At 52.2% G+C, this 19113-nt stretch overlaps 2 protein-coding genes across 4 annotated transcripts; one reads left to right on the top strand and one right to left on the bottom strand.

The window, feature by feature from the left end:
* Positions 81–1413, top strand: LOC8080796 (transcription termination factor MTEF1, chloroplastic). The gene has a single exon (XM_021451838.1). It carries the CDS (start codon positions 110–112, stop codon positions 1205–1207), a length of 1098 nt encoding a protein of 365 aa, XP_021307513.1. The 5' UTR covers positions 81–109; the 3' UTR covers positions 1208–1413.
* Positions 4527–18585, bottom strand: LOC110431968. Of its 3 annotated transcripts, XM_021451841.1 has the most exons (6): positions 18388–18585; positions 18245–18310; positions 18130–18162; positions 17977–18006; positions 4851–4877; positions 4527–4753 (listed from the first exon to the last, which is right to left on the bottom strand). In XM_021451841.1, the coding sequence occupies exons 1-5, from the start codon at positions 18542–18544 to the stop codon at positions 4855–4857; spliced, it is 309 nt and encodes a 102-aa protein (XP_021307516.1). In that variant the 5' UTR covers positions 18545–18585; the 3' UTR covers positions 4527–4753; positions 4851–4854. The 3 variants fall into 3 exon arrangements, with proteins under 3 accessions (XP_021307516.1, XP_021307514.1, XP_021307515.1); XM_021451839.1 differs by lacking the exons at positions 4851–4877; positions 17977–18006; XM_021451840.1 differs by lacking the exons at positions 4851–4877; positions 17977–18006 and having other exon boundaries at positions 18245–18307.

The following is a 19113-nucleotide window of genomic DNA, read 5'->3' as shown; positions in this document are numbered from 1 at the left end:
GCACCATCCTCCCGGCCAACCGGGTCGCGCCACGTGAGGACCCGAAATCCTGAACACTATCGGTTCATAATGGAGGGACCAGGGGGGCTTCCGTTCCGAGCTGTTGTCCATGCAATGCAGCTTTAGACATTTCTCGAGCTCCCTACGCGTGTGGTGGTTCTACCGGATCCATCACAGCCTTATCCTCTTCCTCGATCGCACGACGCCTCACATCATCATACATACAAAAAAAAAAGGAGGCAAAAGCTTGCGAGCGATGGTGACCATGGCCGGCACCCGCACCGCCCTGGCCCTGTTAGGGCACGATGGCTTGGATTCTGGTCCCAGGCCGGTACCGGTAGTGGCGCCGCGCCGCAGCAGCAGCAGCAGGCTACGCGTCGTCGCCGTCGCGCTGCGGACCAGGCCCACCACCAGACTCGCCGTCCCGGGCCCCCCGCTGCCCCCGGCGCCGGCGCCGGAGCCCGTGCTGCTGCCGTCGCCGCCCGTGGCCGCGGGCGCCGCGGCGGTGCTGCTGGAGGCCGGCGTGCCGCCCGCGGACCTCCGGCGCGCGGCGGGGATGTGCCCGGAGCTGCTGTCCGTGCCGGCCGAGGCCATCGAGGCCGCGCTCCGGTTCCTGACGGAGGAGGCGGGCGTCCCGGCGCCCGACCTCCCGCGCGTGCTCCGGCGGCGCCCGCGCCTGCTCGTCTCCCCCGTCGCGGCGCGGCTCCGGCCCACGCTCTACTTCCTGCGCGCGCTGGGCGTGCCCGACCTGCACCGCCGCGCCGACCTGCTGTCTTTCTCCGTGGAGGGCAAGCTGCTGCCCCGGATCGAGTTCCTCGAGTCGCTGGGCCTGCCGCCCCGCGCCGCGCGCTCCATGGCGCGCCGCTTCCCGGCGCTCTTCGCCTACGCCGTGGACGGGAACATGCGGCCCAAGGCGGAGTACCTCCTGGGCGCCATGGCACGACGCGCCGACGAGCTGGTCGACTTCCCCGAGTACTTCTCCTACGCGCTGGCCACGCGCATCGTGCCGCGCCACGAGGCGTGCGCCGCGTCCGGGGTCGGGAAGCTGCCGCTGCCCGCCATGCTCCGACCCGGGGACGCCAAGTTCCGCGCCACGCTCGCCAGCTGCGTCGGGTCCATGCTGCCCCGGAGGCGGTCGCCGCTGTGGCACGCCACGTGGGTGGACGACGACGACGCGACGGCGGCGGCCAAGGAGACGATGGTGTGAGTGTGACGTGCGCATTGTTGTTGGTAGCGAGGGAGAGGCTCTCGCGTCTTGCCTTCTTGGTGGTGTAATATATGTCCATAACGATTGCCATTGGCTGCTTGTAAGTATGGTTATGATAGCCATGATGAATGAATGAATCTAGTTGGTTGGTTCTACCATTGTTGCCGTCACATCAAGTGAATAAAGGCATTGCTTCTTTATGCATATATAGGTGATTGTCAGCCTAATCGGGTGAACATATATACAATCCTCCATTATCATTATTATCTCGTCCTCCCAGCAAAAGGAAATACTGTACCTCTGCATCCCTGGCCCCTGCACCGGACAGCCTCGCTGCCCACCATCCCCACCTCCCAGCAAATTCACACCTGGCCCATGGTCCAATCACTCGTCCCCTTCAAAGCAGCACTATCCACACTCCACCTCATCCTCGCCACAACAACTGCTAGAGCACCGCCTACTTTGATTGTGGCCTAAATGAACAAATGCACTATTGCCGTGACATAAGGCCTTGTTTAATTGTGGAGATGAAAAGTTTCCATGTACTGTATCATTTTCGTTTTTATTTAACAATTATTGTTCAACCATAGACTAACTAAACTTAAAAGATTTGTCTTATAAATTACAGTCAAACTATACAATTAGTTAATTTTTTATCTATCTAATGTTTCATATATGTGCCACAATATTCGATGTGACGGAAAATCTTGAAAAAAATTTTAGGTTTTGGGATGAACTAAACAAGGCCTAAATGAACAAGCACACTCACTAGCTAGTACCTTTAGGGCCTCATGTTAACTACTCCATAAATTATCAGAAGGTGTATATGGAGACAATGACGGATCCAGCGGGTGGCATGGCTATGGTGTGCGTGCCCTAGCCCTAGGCTAGCTGGTGCAAGCAACAGAAGAAGCTGACACCCTACCTTCACTCCGGCGGGACCTCTACCTTGGTCACTACGTCCTAGGAGCCACGCAGGGTGGAGACGGAGACTGAGGTGCCCGGTGACCGCGCTTAGCCATAGGGCGCCCGCAATGTTGATTCGGTAGTAACGTCAGAGCGCGGGCCCAGAAACAGACAGAAAGAGTGATGTATCTAGCTCACAATGTTGATCTAGAAGCAAGGTGGGGCCTGACACATGCAAAGCAATAATATCAGAGAGAGAGAGCGCCTTACCAGCCGGGTACGGGAACATGGGCACGTTTTCCGTTCCGGAAACTTCGTCCCGAAACGTGGAACTGGAACATCATGAAACATCGTTCCCAAATACGGTGGAACACGAATCATATATAGGAGCAATCATAGGAACGTCAGTCCCAAGCGACTATGGAACTTCGTGGTGTGTGTGCATACTGCGCCGTGCCCGTCCTTGAGCGGTCGGCGAAAAATCTAGATGGTGATTGACTCATTGGTCTAGACCTGCAATGAGCGTTAAGGTTAGAGTTGGACAGCCCTAAATGAAACAAAAATACAATAGTAAACTATATCACGCTAGGAATCGAACTCATTTAGTTCAAAACAACACGTAAAACTACCTGAGCCAACCACTACGTCCCAAACCCGTTCCTTTAGAAAGTGGAACGCGTTCCGCAACTTAAAGGAACGAGACGAAGCTATATAACCCCTACGTTCCATAGTTTATGAGAATGTCGTACCGCGTACCACGTTCCCGTATCACGTACCCTATGTTCCGAGAACTTGGCTGCTAAGAAGAGAACAAAGAAGAAGCAAGCGTGCTGCCCACATCTTATTTTTCTATTCCTTCTTATTCGGTAGTAAGACTACTCCCTGCTAGCAGTTGTTGTCCGTACCCACAATTTCCTACCGGTAGTAGGCTTTGTTTATTCCTTCTTACCTCCTTACCACCCATTGTGGAGGCCCCTACCCTTGCCTGCCCGCACGGCGCGCGCACGCACCTGCCATGTTACGCGCTCGTCGCTCTCTCTCGGAGTCTCAGTCAGGAGTCGCGACGACGACAGGCGCCCTTGCTACACAGCTCGTCCGCTTCCCTGCCCCCAGGCACTCCCCGACGGCTCGGACGGTGATGTCATTGCGGCCTTGCCCTGGCGTGCTCAAGCCCTCGACCCCATACGGGTAGACAGCCAAACCTAGCGGGCGGTACCGCTGCACCTAGCCCCGCCACTCGATGCCCCGGCCGTCCACAGCTTCTCGATCGGCAGCTTGTTCTATGTTTTCCTAAATCCTAACCTTAACTTTTCTTAGCATGTGATCTATTTTGTAACCTTAACCAAATTTGTAATCTATACAAAAATCATAGATTGCCACTACGCGACGTGGAGAGCTTTCTCCCACAGAGAGCACATATGAATACTATAAGTAAATAAGTTGGTATGGTGCCTATACTGAATTAGGCAATCGACAAGGGTGGTAGAGGTTTTATAACAAGAAGCAACGATGATATGTGGGATCAAATGGTGGTATGTGTGGTCAGTGGTGGAGAATCAATTATATAATAGTTACGTAGATTCAGGCCTTGTTTAGTTCACAAAAATTTTCAAAATTCTCCGTCACATCGAATCTTTGGTCATATGCATGGAACATTAAATAAAGATAAAAATAAAAATTAATTATACAGTTTACCTGAAATTTGTGAGATGAATATTTTGAGCCTATTTACTCCGTGATTGGACAATGTTTGTCAAATAAAAACGAAAGTGCTACAGTAGCCAAAAAACCAAAATTTTGCCAACTAAACAAGGCCTCAATGGCCAAAAAAAATAATTACGTAGATTCAACGACCGGAAAGAAAAATTGTGGGTTAGAACAAAAACAAGCAATAATATACAAACTTCAATGCCAATGCCGGGTTGGCTTGGACCTATTCGCTGGTCTGAAAAGTTATAGCTGAAATTACTGTTAGCTAATTTATTATGAGTGAAAAACATTATTGGCTGCCGAAAAAATACGGTAGGTGGGCATGCTTTCAGCCGGTAGTGATAGATGCCATTTTTGTCGAGTGATTAGCTTCTCACTAATTTTCTGAATCATCTCCTTGATTGCCACTTGATAGCGATTGGTAGTAACTGCTGGCTCCAACACATATGGTAGTGATGCTCCAGCATAGATACCACTAGTGACTCTCTCAATGGCCACCGACACATGCCAAAAACTAGCAATATCAGCAATCGAAGTTCCAATGCCTCCTCTCTAGTGACCACTAGTGGAACCCGTGCGCGATCGCGCGCGTGGATAAGCATACATAGGTTGGACATCAACAATTTTGAACATTGATAGTACATATGCATAGAAGCACAGATTTATATATGGTAGATATACGGAAACATATTAGATCTTCATATATTTACAGGATGGATGCATTATATGTTCGCCGAAGTACTGAATAGATACTTGTTCTGAGTAGCCAAGTACATTAGACTAATATAAATACGATACATGCATGTATGTACAGGATGCATCAATTACATAGTAGTAATATATATGTCTAATCCAGACTGCCAGAATATTGTTCTTCATTGCTTGAAGCTTGTTGCCAAAATATGCTGTCTTGCTTGGTGTTGAAGATACCTATTAAACAACTGATGTTAGATCAATGTTTTTTTCACAAAAAATTACTAATTGTTTTAGTTGATTTTGATCTCAGAGATTCCTGATGGTGTATTACCTGGTCATGGTGCATATGGTTCCCAATCTGCTAATGTTTTATTTTCCCCGTGGAATATATAAGAACGAAAAAGAAAGAAAGGTGTTAGTGATTGTCGACGAAAGCTGGTCGGCAGTCTACCTTGGGGTATACCCACGGTAGTAGTTTATCGGTAGACGGTGCGCAAACTACGAACTCGATGGTGACGCAAGACACGGACAAGCTTTTTATCCAGGTTCGGCCGCCGAGTTGGCGTAATACCTACGTCCTGCGTCTGGTTGTATTGGATTGTGTTGAGAGAATATGATCTGTCCTAGGGGGGTCCCTTGCCTCTCCTTATATAGTCCGAAGGGCAGGGTTACAGGTCTGGAAACTAATCCTAGTCGGTTACAATTGCTATAGATAGTTCGATATCAATCCCTATTCTAACCGACTAGAATCTGGCTTGATCTCCACATCTTGCTTCCTTGCGCGAAACTCCAGGCTGTCGGATCAAGCCTTGAACTCGTCTCGTAATGGGCCAAGCCTCCTGGCCCAAGTCTAGCCGTAAGGGTATAGGGGTCTATCCCCCCACAGCTAGTCCCCGAGCACCATGTATTGTGATGTAACACGCCGTCTTGGGCTTCTTCGATCAGTGAGGCTTGATGTCTTCAATAAGCAGGAAAATCGTCCAAACAGTTGCAACAGTATTTTGACCAACTCAAAAAACAGTTGATCAACATTGACATCGAAGGAGCAGGTTGTTTGAAGAATGCATGGTGCTCTAAATTAAAAAAGATTTCTTTCTTGGTGAAGTGTGCCCACTTTACTTTTCTGAAAAGTATAGTCTTTCAAAAAGCAAGCATATTCACCGCAAGGTGAAGTGTGCCCACTTAGTCCCCGAGCCTGGTAGTAGGTGATGTAGACACGTGGTGCCAGGGTCAAAAGAAAAGTTCTTAAAGAAATTTTGAAACTGAGATGCATCGCCAGATGCATCGTACCGATGTAGTCCCCGAGCTTGCTGGAAGGCGAAGTATGAGCCTTGTAGCAAGGTCTAAAAAGTTGAATTTACCAGTCCGTCTGCAATTAAATAGACTAATCGACCAGTCCCCGAGCATAAAACGCTCGGTGGTCGGTACAGTCCCCGAATTCTCAAATTGATGGGCTGATCAACCAGTCCCCGAGCGTATAGTGCTCGGTGGTCGGTACAGTCCCCGAATTCTCAAATTGATGGGCTCATCAACCAGTCCCCGAGCGTATAGTGCTCGGTGGTCGGTACAGTCCCCGAATTCTCAAATTGGTGGGCTGATCGACCAGTCCCCAAGCGTATAGTGCTCGGTGGTCGGTACAGCCTTTGAAGTTCCGAGCTGATGGACTGGGCGACCAGTTCCCGAGCATCAAGTGCTCGGTGGTCGGTGCAGTCCCCAGATTGTTGATTCTCTGGTATATTTGTCTTCTTTTTATTGAGACGATCTTTTCAGTTAAAGTTGACATGACAAGACCTCCTGATGGGTTGTCAGATGGACGCATGAAAAGTTGCGCCTTGCAACTGTGCAGCCGCCATTTGCGTTGTTTGAGAGAAAGGAAACCATCAATTGGTACGAAAACTCCGCCGCATTAATTGTCTATAATCATTGTAAACCGAAACGCCGCATCCGCCGCATGGCCCGCCCACTTCCCAAGAATACAGGAAATGGGAGGGGTGGAGTTGCGGGTTATAAAAGCCTGACAGTTCCGCCTGTACTCCTCATCCTGCCATTGCCCTCAAGCCTTCCATTCTCGCCTCTTTCAATCACCTGCATCTTCATAACCCAAATCCACTTCTCACCTCCAATGGCGAAGAGCGACTCCAAGAAGAGGGCCGAACTGATGGCCAAGGAGTGGAAGAAGTCCCGCAGCACTACCAAATCCCTCGGTGACCTCGTCGACATGGGACTCCTGCACGGCTCGGAGCTTGGCGGCTGGAGAGCGCCGGAAGGAGAAAGCTTCCCCGACCCTCGTGCCGGTGAGATCGTCGTGTTTGAAGATTTCGTTAAGAGGGGATTTGGGGTTCCGGTTCATCCTTTTCTCCAAGGTCTTCTTTTGTATTATGAGATCGGGATTTGCAATCTGCACCCGAACTCAATTCTCCTTATCTCCACGTTTATCCATCTGTGCGAGGCCTATGTTGGCATAGAGCCGCACTTCGATCTTTTTCGTTACCTTTTCTGCTTGAGGAAGAAGGGAGCGGTTGGAGGCTCCAAGGTTGCAGGTGGAGTATACCTCAACTTTCGTGATGGAATGAAGAATCACTACCTGCACTGTCCATGGAACACTTCCTTGACCGAATGGTATAGGAAGTGGTTCTACGTCAGGGAGGAACCGGGCAGCTCCACGTTTTGCGACGTGGGGTACATTCCCGAGAAGAGGGTGAGCTGGACCGACCGCCCGGAGTTCAACGGTCAAGTGGCGGATCTGATGAAGCTGATCGACTGGTCACGCCTGGATGGGCTTGGCGTGGTCGGCAACTTTATTTGTCGTCGGGTGATGCCCTGCCAGAAGAGGGTGCACTCGGCGTACGAGTATGCCGGAAGCGTGGACCCGACCAGGATGCGACCGGAGATCTTGGAGAAGGCAGAGGTACAACAGCTGTTGAACGAGCTGTTCAACTTCGCGGACGGAGGCTTCGTCCGTGGCAGTGATCGGGTGCAAGCCTTCAAGTTAGGCCGACCAGCACCAAAGGTATGCTGCAGATTATTTTGTTTTAGTATTCGTATATCGTATGCGGCTGGCTCATCTTTGTTGCTTTTTGCAGATCGGCGATGTCGACCAGTGCACAATGTATGTATCACTGGCACCGGGGATGGAGAATCCTGCGGGAGAAGACCCGCTAGAGGAGGACGCTGCTCGGTGTACTCATTACACCAGCAGTGAAGAGGAACAGGCCCGCCCCGTCCCAACCACCGAGGAAAGGGTGTCGGGGAAAAGGCCAATGCCTGTGGATCCATCGCCGATGCCGACACTGCCGGCGGAGAGCAGCCGAGCGCCGAAGCGGCGTCGGTTCGTTCGGATCGACGACGACGAGGAGGAGGAGGAGGCCGTTCCGTCGTTGGTCCGGAGGCCTCCTAGCCGTCCGGACGGCGGGGCGACCACTGCCGACCGTGTGGCCGTCGATCCACCTGCGCCTCGCGCTGGGGAGTCGGGAGCACAGGTGCCGACTGGTCGGACGAGAAGGAGGTTTACCGCGACCCACCGCCGCTCAAACCTGTAAGTGTTCAACTTACGTATTTCACCGATGTTTTTTTATTGTAGTTTTGTTCCTTTAGCGCGGCGTCGGATGTCGACCCTGGTCATGCCGCTGGCCAGGGAACGAGTGAGCCGGTTTGCGCTGCTGAAGGCGCGGCCCCGCAGACCGCTGAGCATCCTACGGCTGCAGCCGTGCCTGAGAGCGCCGAAGAGTCTCCGGCCGCGGCGCCGGCTACGTTGAGCAGCCCGACCAGGGTTGAGGAGGCTATGGGGACGCCTCCCCCAGCCGGCACCACGGAAAGGGGGGGAAGAGCCCCGACCCCTCCTCCCGCCGGGGAGGGTGAAGTCTCTACACCGCCCCGAGCAGGAGCCGCTTCGACTGCAGGCTCCCCAGGTCTGGTCCGGGGACCAGTAATGCCTGGGACCGCTACCGGAAGCAATGCAGCGCGGGAGGAGGAAGCTCAGGCGGCCTCCGAGGACGAGGTGGAGGAGATTGAGGGTCGTCCCCGTGATGGCCGCCAACACGTGTATGTGTGGCGCCAACGCGGGGATCACTTTATCGGGCATGAAGAGCTCGCCGAGACCGAGGAGGCCGCCAGGGTGGAGCGCGCGGCCAAGCGCCTCGTCGACGAAGTCAAGGTAAGCGACTTTTTGTACTGCTATACATTCTATGCCTTGTCTTGCATGGTCGTTATATGTTCGCTTTGTAGGGCGCAATGAAAACGGCAAAGTACCGGAAACGGTGCTTTGACCAGATAGAAGGCGTCATGGCCGAGAACAAGGCCCTGGTCGCGGAGGTAGACCGGCTGCGGTCGGAAGTCGGGGAGAAGGTGGCCGAGATGTGCGCCCAAGAGGAGCGTCGTCTCGACCTCACTCATCTCTTGGCCGACCAGTACCGGCAGCGAGAAGGTTAGTCACACGCTCCGAGCAGCTTTGCGTACTTGTGTAGTTTGCTTTACTGACCAGTTCATGATTCACGCAGGCTTGGAGGAGGAGGTGGCGCGCCTCCGACAAGAGAAGGAGCAGCTCAGCCAACAGCTCGCCGGTGCGCTGGAGTCCGGGCGGCGAGCAGGAGAGGAATTGGGTCGAAAGGACCGGGAATTATCTGGTAATGGGTGCCGCCTTGTTAGCTGCTGCTTGTCGCCCCTTTGTTTGTTTGGTATGCCGAAAATAACGTTTTGTTTCGTTTGCAGTGCTCAAGGTGAACGCCAAGAAGCACCTGGATGATCTGATCAAGGACCGGGACTCCTGGAAGATCAACTGTTGTAGGATCTGGAAAGGAGTGTCCCCGGTCCTAGACCTGATCAGTCCCGAGCTCCCGGAGAGCCAGCCCCGCGCGCCACAGTTGACCCCGGTCGAGAAGGCGCAACGGGCGTGGGACTGGCTCCAGCAGTTCGTGAAGGACGCCGGGGAGTTTGCCGGCGCGCACGTCCTCAGCATGGTGCGCGCCCACTACCCCCTGGTCGACTTGAGCAGGCTGGAGAAGGGGTACCCGAAGGAGGTCGGCCCACAGGAAGCGGACGAGCTTCGGGGTAGTCTGCTGGACTTGTCGTCGACAGTGATCGGCGACATCAATCTGTGCGGAACGGCCACTCCCCCAGACCAGCCGAGTTCAGATAGGTCGGCCAGGGAGTTGTCGGGCGCGTCCGTTGCGGGAGATGGGCGGTCGACGCCTGCGGTCTCGACCAGCCAGGCGCCGGTGGCCCCGACCCCTTCGTCCGGGCAGCAGGGCCAGGCGGGTGATCAGCCCGAGCAGCTAGGCCAATAGAGTAGTCTGTAGGAATAGACTAGTGTCTGCCCGTCAGGGTATTTATTGTAAACTTTGTTTGTAAAGTTTGTAATAAAGTTTGCTTTTTGTCATGACTGTTGTTTTGAGCGCTGTAAGACTATCTGACTGACGTGTCACCGTATTCGTCTTGGTAGTCGTTAAGAGCATCCATTGCAGAAGTTTTGCCGAGAGCTGTGTGCGACAAGGTATAGGCAAAAAATAGAGAATTTCAATATTAACAATTATAAGATACTTACAAAGGAAAGTTATTAAAACTTTATGGATAGAAACGTCGCAGTTTGTCTATGTGCCAAGAGTTAGGCACTCGTGTTCCGTCTGGGTATGCCAATCTGTAGGACGTAGGTCGTGTGACCTCGGTCACCACGAAGGGTCCTTCCCAGGGAGTGGATAGCTTGTGCATTCCCTCCTAACTTGTTTTCCATCGAAGTACCAGATCGCCGACCACGAAGGAACGGTCCTTGACGTTCCTGTTGTAGTATCGCCTGACTGTCGCGAGATATTTTGCTGTTCGGAGACAAGAATCTAAACGCTTTTCCTCCATGCAATTGATTTCGAGTTCTCTGGCGTTGTCGGCGGTCGCCTGGTCGAAGTGTTCGATTCTAGGAGATCCGAAGTGTATGTCAGACGACAGGACCGCCTCTGAACCGTACACCATGAAGTAGGGAGACACCCCTGTGTTTCGACTGGTCTGAGTTCGGAGGCCCCAGACCACTGCCGGCAATTCTTTCATCCATCGACCGGGTGCTCTGTCGTTTTCGGTGTACAACCTTTTCTTTAGGGCGTCAACGATCATTCCGTTAGCACGTTCAACTTGACCGTTGGCACGTGGATGTGCCACTGACACGTATTTTATGACTATGCCTCTGTCATCGCAGAAGTCCCAAAAAGTGGTGCCAGTAAACTGAGTGCCCAGGTCGGTGATTATGCTGTTCGGGATGCCGAATCTGTGTATGATTTGATTGAGGAACTCCACAGCCTTCTCGGAAGTTGCCTTGACCAGGGGCATGTATTCGATCCACTTGGAGAACTTGTCGATTAACACGAAAACAAACTTGAAATTGCCCGGGGCTGGTTTAAACGGCCCGATCATGTCAAGCCCCCAGCAAGCGAAGGGCCAAGACGACGGGATGGTTTGAATTTCGTGGGCAGGTACGTGGGTCCTCTTAGCGAAAAACTGCCATCCTTCGCAATGTCGAACCAGTTTTTCTGCGTCGGCGACCGCGGTTGGCCAATAAAAACCTGCTCGGAAGGCCTTTCCGACCAGCGTTCTGGATGCGGCGTGATTGCCGCAGGATCCAGCATGTATGTCTTCTAAGAGCTTGATACCATCATCTTGGGGTATGCACTTGAGCAGTACTTCGGAGCTTGCGTTTTTCCGCATGAGTTTGCCGTCGACCAGGATGTAGTTCTTTGATCGTCGAATGAGGCGCTCGTTCTCTGTTTTGTCCTGAAGGCCTGTCCTGTCCGATATGTATTTGATGAACGGGGTACGCCAGTCACGCCCACCGGTTGTCGGAGTGGCGTCGTCTATGAGCATTGCCTCGGTGGGTTGCTTGTCGACCAGGGAGGAGCCTACGCTCGGCTCGTGGATGTCCTGGACGAAAATACCCCGCGGGATCTGGGCCCGAGATGAGCCTAACTTCGACAACGCATCTGCTGCTTGGTTCTTATCTCGGACCACGTGGATGTACTCTATGCCGTAGAAGTTGGTTTCCCATTTGTGGATTTCTTTGCAGTAGAGATCCATCTTCTCGTGGGTTGCGTCCCACTCCTTGTTGAGCTGGTTGATGACCAAAGCGGAGTCGCCATAAACATAGAGGCGCTTGACTCCCAGCTCAACGGCTAGTCTTATGCTATGCAAGCATGCTTCGTATTCGGCGACGTTGTTTGACGCCGGAAAAAGGATCCGAAGGACGTAACGCAGTTTGTCCTTGTTGGGTGATACGAACAGTATCCCAGCGCCGGCACCGTTGATGTTCAAGGACCCGTCAAAGAACATTGACCAGTGGTCTGAGACATCGGGAACGGAAGGCTCGTTAAGATCCGTCCATTCAGCAATGAAATCGACCAGGGCCTGAGACTTGACATTGGTGCGACTCTGGAACTCCAGGGAAAATGGACATAATTCCATTGCCCATTTCACGATTCTGCCATTGGCGTCTTTATTACGCAGGATGTCCCCGAGAGGGAAACTGGTTGTCACCAGGACTCGATGGCCGTCGAAGTAGTGCTTCAGCTTTCTTGACGTTATTAGAATGGCGTATATGAGCTTCTGTATTTGTGGATACCTGGCCTTGGACTCGTTTAAGACTTCACTTATGAAGTAAACTGGTCTCTGGACCTTGTAGGCGTGGCCTGGTTCACCTCGCTCGACCACTATTGCCGTGGAAACAACCCTGTCGGTTGCAGCAATGTAAAGGAGTAGGTCTTCGTTGGGCTGAGGCGCTGTGAGGATAGGTGGTGAAGTGAGGAAGGTTTTAAGCTGGTTGAATGCGGTGTCGGCTTCTTCTGTCCAAGAAAATTTTTCCGACGCTTTTAATAGTTTGAAGAAAGGGAGGCCTTTTTCTCCTAGCCTTGAGATGAAGCGGCTGAGGGCGGCCATACATCCGGTTAGCTTTTGGATATCCTTTACGTTCTTCGGTGGTCGCATGTCAAGTACCGCCTTTACTTTTGAAGGGTTTGGTCGTATGCCGTCGCGACTGACAACGTTGCCGAGCAGTAGACCGGAAGGAACGCCAAAAATGCATTTCTTGGGGTTGAGCTTCCACTTGTACCTATTGAGCGCCTTGAAAGTTCGGTCTAAGTTGTCGATTAGGGTGCTCGCGTCCCTTGTTTTTACGACCACGTCGTCCACATAGGCCTCGACGAGGTCATCACGAATCTCGTCGTGGAGGCATTGCTGGATGGCCCTTTGATAAGTGGCTCCGACGTTTTTGAGTCCGAAAGACATGGTCGTGTAGCAGTATGCGCCGAAAGGTGTAATAAAAGACGTTTTGATCTGATCTTCTTCTTTTAGCGAAATCTGGTGATAACCAGAGTAGCAGTCTAGAAAGGAGAGGAGTTCGCATCCGACCGTTGAGTCGACCACCTCGTCGATGCGAGGGAGACCAAAAGGATCTTTAGGACAGTGTTTATTGAGATCAGTGTAATTGTCGGTGTTTTTCCCCCGGGGGGTCACACCAACGAGTAAATTTGTATGCGTGCTCCCTTTTCCGGATGGTGATGCAAGAAGACACAGAGATTTATCCTGGTTCGGGCAAGAGGAGGCTCTACGTCCAGCGGGGGGAGAGAGTTTGTATTATCTTGCACCTAAGTGCTTGTACAGAGGCGAATACAAGCGTGGTATGAAGGGTGGAGCTTTACTACGTATGAGCGTGGTCTTTTTTCGCCGTCCTCTTCTATTCCTGAGTCCCTCCTTTTATAGTTCCAAGGAAGGGCCTAGGGTACATGTGTAGGTGTAGGAATGGGAGTCGATAGCAGCGTGGAGCGTTGACCTACTCGAGGTTTCCGTACCGGCATGCCCTCGAGCCGTCCCGTCTTAATAGCCTGGTGATGATCACGCGTGCCCCTGCATTCTGCTCTGCGCACCGTCTTGGATTGGTTCGGCGGGTGCACGCTTATAAGGCCCGGCGGCAAATCCGGCGGAGCGGTTACGGCGTGGTCATTTAACGCCCGACTCGTCCCCAGGAAGGAGCCTGGTGAGGTCGAGGGTCGGACGCCGCACGAGGTGTCGATATCTGGAGCGCTGACCTTGGGTGTCTCGAGGGGGTCCCGATTAGACGTTCCATCCTTGTTTCCCGTGTCCTGGCATTCCCTGGGCCGTTCGGTGGGAAGGCTGCAAAAAGAACGATGGGACAGAAGCTTCCCGTGGCCCATGTGTTAGGTGGGGAAGCGTCAGGTGCATTAAATGCTCCGACCCGCGTGCGCGCGTCGGGCGGCGGACAGTGTCCTTGCGCTCGACGCCCCTCGGTTCGCTTGAGCCCGCTTCCGCATTCGACGGCAGTCGCTGCTCGAGCCCTGGCCGACTCGCTCGACGGTATTTCCGTCTTCGAGGCTGCGGCCGTCGATGGTCGCCCGTGTGTACGGATGGTTTTGTTATACGCATTGGTGAGGGTACCCCTTGTTGGTACCCTCGACAGTAATCAACGCACATTCTCCATTCATTATTCTTTTTGCGTACAAGAACCGGATTGGCGAGCCAATCGGGGTGATACACTTCTTTTATGAATCCGGCTGCTAGAAGCCGTGTGATTTTTGTCCTAATAGCCTCCTTTTTGTCACGAGCGAACCGTCGCAGCTTTTGCTTGATTGGCCTTGCGGTCTTCGAGACATTTAAGGAGTGCTCGATCAGGTTTCGTGGGACGTCGGGCATGTCTGCGGGTTTCCATGCGAAAACGCTTACGTTGTCCCTTAAAAACCTGACGAGCGCGTCTTCCTATTTTGGATCCAGGTTGGCCCCGATGAGGGCCGTCTTCTCGGGGCTGCCATCGACCAGTTGTACTTCTTTGTACTCCTTGGATTTTGAGTTCTTTCTGGCTGTCTCCTGCTCAGGTAATCGGAGCTGGTCGGGAAGCAGCTGCGCGGCTTGAGTTGCTGTTTCTGCCATGCGGATTGAGAGGTCGATTGCTTCGGTGATCTTGAAGCTCTCCTCTTCGCAGGTATACGCAGTGTAAACATTGCCTCTGACGGTTAGGACGCCTTTTTCCGTAGGCATCTTAAGGACCAGGTATGAGTAGTGCGGGACTGCCATGAACTTTGTCAGCGATGGTCGGCCCAGTATAGCGTGATAGGTCCCGTCGAAATCGGCGACCACGAAGTTGATGAACTCCGTCCGGAAGTGGTCGGGTGTGCCGAATTGAACAGGCAATGTTATCTGTCCGAGAGGCACTGAACTTTGACCCGGCAAAACCCCCCAGAATTGGGCATCGTAAGGTTTTAGTTGTGCAGGAGATATCTTGAGGGCGGGCAGGCTGTTGCGAAAGAGGATGTCAATGGAGCTTCCCCCATCCACGAGCACGCGCTCGAATCTGATGCTGTTGATGCAAGGGTCTAGAATCAGGGGGAAACGACCCGGCTCTGGGATAGCGGCCCACTGGTCCTTCCTGCTGAACGAGATCTCCCTGTGGGACCACGGGGGGAATTTTGGGTCTGCGATCAGCCCATCCGTGCTGTCTATGTTGAGGCAGGCTCTCTTTAACAGCTTTCTTTCTCGCTTAGATTCAATGGAGACCTTGCCCCCGAAAATGGAGTGGACCACGTCGGTGGGGCTGACATACTGGTGTCGGGGGTCCCTATCTTGGTCCTCGTCCTCATCTTCGTGGTCGTGCCCGTCTCGCTTGTTGTTTTTCTTGGCGGAGTCGTCTTGGGCGGCCCGCCGTGTATAGATGCTTTTGAGGACGCGGCACTCTTCCATGGTATGATTAGACTTTGGGTGCAGTTGGCATGGTCCCTTCAACGTTTTGTTGTAGTCTTCTTGGTAGTCCCGTCGTCCGTTGGGACGCTTGACCGTGTTTACTTCGTGGTCGTAGTCGCGAGGGCGCTTTCCTCTGAAATCGTCGCGGTTGTCGCGCCGCCGATCCCAACCCTCTCGGTGATCGCGGTTGTCGGAGCGGCGGTGGTTTCTGCTGTCGTAGCGGCCACGACCGTCATCTCGCCGGGGAGGCTGGTCGGGACCTCTCGCATCGTCTCGGATTAGTTTTTCAGCGTCGTCGGCATCGGCGTAATTTTTGGCCGTGGCGAGGAGCTCTGCTACTGTTGTTGGACGTTTACGCAACAGCTTGTTCCTCAGCGCTTCGTGGAAACGCAGGCCCTTGATGAAGGCTGAGATGGCCTCGTCGTGGGAAATCTTCGGGATTTTGAGGCGCATATCCGAGAATCGTCGGATGTAATCGCGCAGAGGTTCATTCTTCCTGTCCCTTATCCTTTCAAGGTCATACTTGTTTCCAGGCTGCTCGCATGTGGCGATGAAGTTGTCGATGAAAGCCTGGCGTAGTTCTTCCCAAGAGTCGAAGGAGTCCTCGGGCAAGCCGAGAAGCCACTGATGACCAGCCTGGTCGAGGACTACGGGGAAGTAGTTAGCCATGACGTGTTCATCCCCTGCCGCTGATCGGACGGCGATTTCATAGAGGGTAATCCAGTTCTCTGGATTTTCCTTGCCGTCGTATTTTTTAAGTTTTTCGAGCTTGAAATTGCGGGGCCACACGACCTGGCGGAGGTGTGAGGAGAACTGTCTTAGGCCCGGAGGACCGTGCGTTGCATCGTACTCGATGCGGCGCAAGTTTTCGTGGACTGCTCTCTCTGCGGCGCGCCTGTTGATGCGGTCCCGGGCATCTCTGGGAGGGATGTTGTGGCGGAGATCCCCGTGCTGGTTTACTTCTTGGCCGCGTACGCGGTTCTGCTTGCGGCGACCGTCGGCGTCCCGACCACCATCGTCGCGCCATGAGTCCCCTCGACGGTTGTCGAGGGTGCGGCTGCGGTGGCGCCTGCTGGGAGACGGTGGGGCCCGACTACGATTAGTCTGGTCGGAGGCGGCTTCCGTAGAAGAGACGTCCTGGACTCTCTTGAGCAGAGTGGCTGTCTGTCCCATTGCAGCGATCAGGTATGCTCGGATGCTGGTCCGGACTCCCTGGCACTCGGGGGTGTCAGGAAGCCGATCTAGGTTAGCCATGGCGACAGCCACGTTGGCGCTTGGCGTTTTGTAGACTGGCTGGTCCCCGACCATGTCAAAGGCATCGTTGAGATTATTTGGTGGCATTTGTTGTTGCTCGTCTGCGCGTCGTCGGGCGCGATCGGCGTTGCGCTGTTCGCGGAGTTGCCTCTGGTCATCTGTTTCTCCATCAACGACCGGTTCGTCGGCGCTGACATTGAACACAATATCCCCTCGCCGGGGGGGAAATATCGGGAATCGGTTGAAACCCGGAGGGTGTGAAGGAAAATCCAGGTCATAGTCCTCGTCTTCGGTGTCTATAACCTCGGTGGGGACGGAACCGGTGCTTGAGTTGGTGCTGGAAACCTGGCCGTCCCGTAGTTCTCGGATTGTCACCATGTTGACGTAGTGACGATCGTTCCTTGTCGGCGACCAACCCGCCTTGCTGAAAACGGATTGAGTGTGCTGTGAGTAAACAGAGGCTGAGTTGTTCAGGCCGCAAGGATAATCTTCCTTCTTGAGCTCGACGGATCGTCCTGAGGGTGTTGAGGTTATCGTCAGAGACGTTCCCAGCCGTTCGTGTGTGGCGACACGAGTTGGCCGGCAGGATTTGAAAAAATCCGCTGGAGCAGCTTGGTCGGGCCGATGCAGAACTCCGTCTACTAGTTGGGAAACTTCGAGTAGCTTGGAGTCAGCGCGATCAAGCGCTTGGAAAAGGTCCGAGCTGTCGATCTTCTTTCCCTTGTAGAGCGGGAACGGTGGTCGGGCGCTCGGTGCCGCCACGTGCGTGGTCGGAGACGGCGTGATCTCAGATTGGATCTGGGTCTCTTTCGAAACCGTGGTCGTGAGGCCGCCGCTGCACGTCGTCCACGTGATCTGGCCAACGGTGAACGTGAGGCCTTCAGGCACGGTCGCGGAAGCTGGGATCGTGACCATCTTGTTCGCCGGAAGAGTTGCGCGCACACCCCCTACCTGGCGCGCCACTGTCGACGAAAGCTGGTCGGCAGTCTACCTTGGGGTATACCCACGGTAGTAGTTTATCGGTAGACGGTGCGCAAACTACGAACTCGATGGTGACGCAAGACACGGACAAGCTTTTTATCCAGGTTCGGCCGCCGAGTTGGCGTAATACCTACGTCCTGCGTCTGGTTGTATTGGATTGTGTTGAGAGAATATGATCTGTCCTAGGGGGGTCCCTTGCCTCTCCTTATATAGTCCGAAGGGCAGGGTTACAGGTCTGGAAACTAATCCTAGTCGGTTACAATTGCTATAGATAGTTCGATATCAATCCCTATTCTAACCGACTAGAATCTGGCTTGATCTCCACATCTTGCTTCCTTGCGCGAAACTCCAGGCTGTCGGATCAAGCCTTGAACTCGTCTCGTAATGGGCCAAGCCTCCTGGCCCAAGTCTAGCCGTAAGGGTATAGGGGTCTATCCCCCCACAGTGATCTTTTTTTTAAAATGATAAATATGTATATTTGGAAGACTAAGTTTTTATGTTTTTACCTGAATCGTCTGAAAATCCGGCTACATATTCTGTTTTGTTATATAGTTGAATGCCAGAAAATGGTTAAAGTTAGTGATAAGTATGTAGTATTTATATATGAGACAGTATGGAAAAAGAATATAAGTACGAAATGAAACATATAGATGATGTACCTTTTAATCGGGAGGTCATCTCATTGTTTCCATCTGTAAAAAGAACCAAATAATATGAGTGTTTGTTTTATGACATTTTATTGCATGTTTATTATATTAAAGTAGATAAATATACCTTGAAGATCATAGTATTGTTTGTGGACCTCTCTACGATGCTCACTGTCAAGGTCAGAGTCTCCTGCTAATGTTGTAGATATTATGATTTAAGATAAAAGATTATCAATTAAATGAGAACATTATAAATGTGAATGTGGTTACCTTCGAAGTTGCCGGTGTTGTGTAAATAGTATGGTTCACAAGGGTAGCCATGCATGTCTTCTGTAATGGTTTCATACCATAATGGCCACATGCTGATAATACTGCTATTTTGTGTTGTTTTTTTCACACCTATATATGCAATATTGGGAACATACATTTCTGATCCATAGGCATCGACTGAGTACACTAAATTTGCTGGTGTAAGGCCTTGTTTAGATGCAAAAAGTTTTTGGATTTTGACACTGTAGCATTTTCGTTTTTATTTGACAAACATTGTCTAATTATGGAGTAATTAGGCTTAAAAGATTCGTCTCGTGATTTACAGGTAAACTGTGCAATTAATTATTCTTTTTATCTATATTTAATACTTCATGCATGTGCCGCAAGATTCGATGTGACGGGGAATCTTGTAAAGTTTTGGGTTTTTGGATGTATCTAAACAAGACCTAAATGTAACTTCATGGATGACACAGAGTTTCTTAAGCAGGTGGCGTACTATGAATTCACAGCACAAATGAGGTGGAAGTCCAAAGATATCAATGGTTAGCTGTTCTCTGTTGTGTGGCGTGAGTGAATATTGATTTTGGTGTTCAGCATCTGTAAGATAAGTTGGAAGAGGCATAATTGTTGAACCATAATATCTGTCCCATGGGATCAGTGGAAGTGTGAAGGTATCAACTTTGAGAAATCCTTTGTTGAGCAGGATGTTTTTTGTATTGGCTGAGT

The sequence above is a fragment of the Sorghum bicolor genome, chromosome 1, assembly GCF_000003195.3.
Source record: "Sorghum bicolor cultivar BTx623 chromosome 1, Sorghum_bicolor_NCBIv3, whole genome shotgun sequence".
NCBI lineage: Eukaryota > Viridiplantae > Streptophyta > Magnoliopsida > Poales > Poaceae > Sorghum > Sorghum bicolor.
This window is presented reverse-complemented; position numbering and strand designations above follow the sequence as displayed.

Bases quoted from the DNA above. Each gene is read 5' to 3' on its own strand.
- LOC8080796 (XM_021451838.1), top strand. From the start codon at position 110: ATGCAATGCAGCTTTAGACATTTCTCGAGCTCCCTACGCGTGTGGTGG.
- LOC110431968 (XM_021451839.1), bottom strand. From the start codon at position 18,544: ATGTATGTTCCCAATATTGCATATATAGGTGTGAAAAAAACAACACAA. The intron at 18,311-18,387 runs GTAACCACATTC...CTACAACATTAG, and splicing joins CAACACCGGCAACTTCGAAG to CAGGAGACTCTGACCTTGAC. The intron at 4,754-18,129 runs GTACATCATCTA...GTTGTTTAATAG, and splicing joins GATGACCTCCCGATTAAAAG to GTATCTTCAACACCAAGCAA.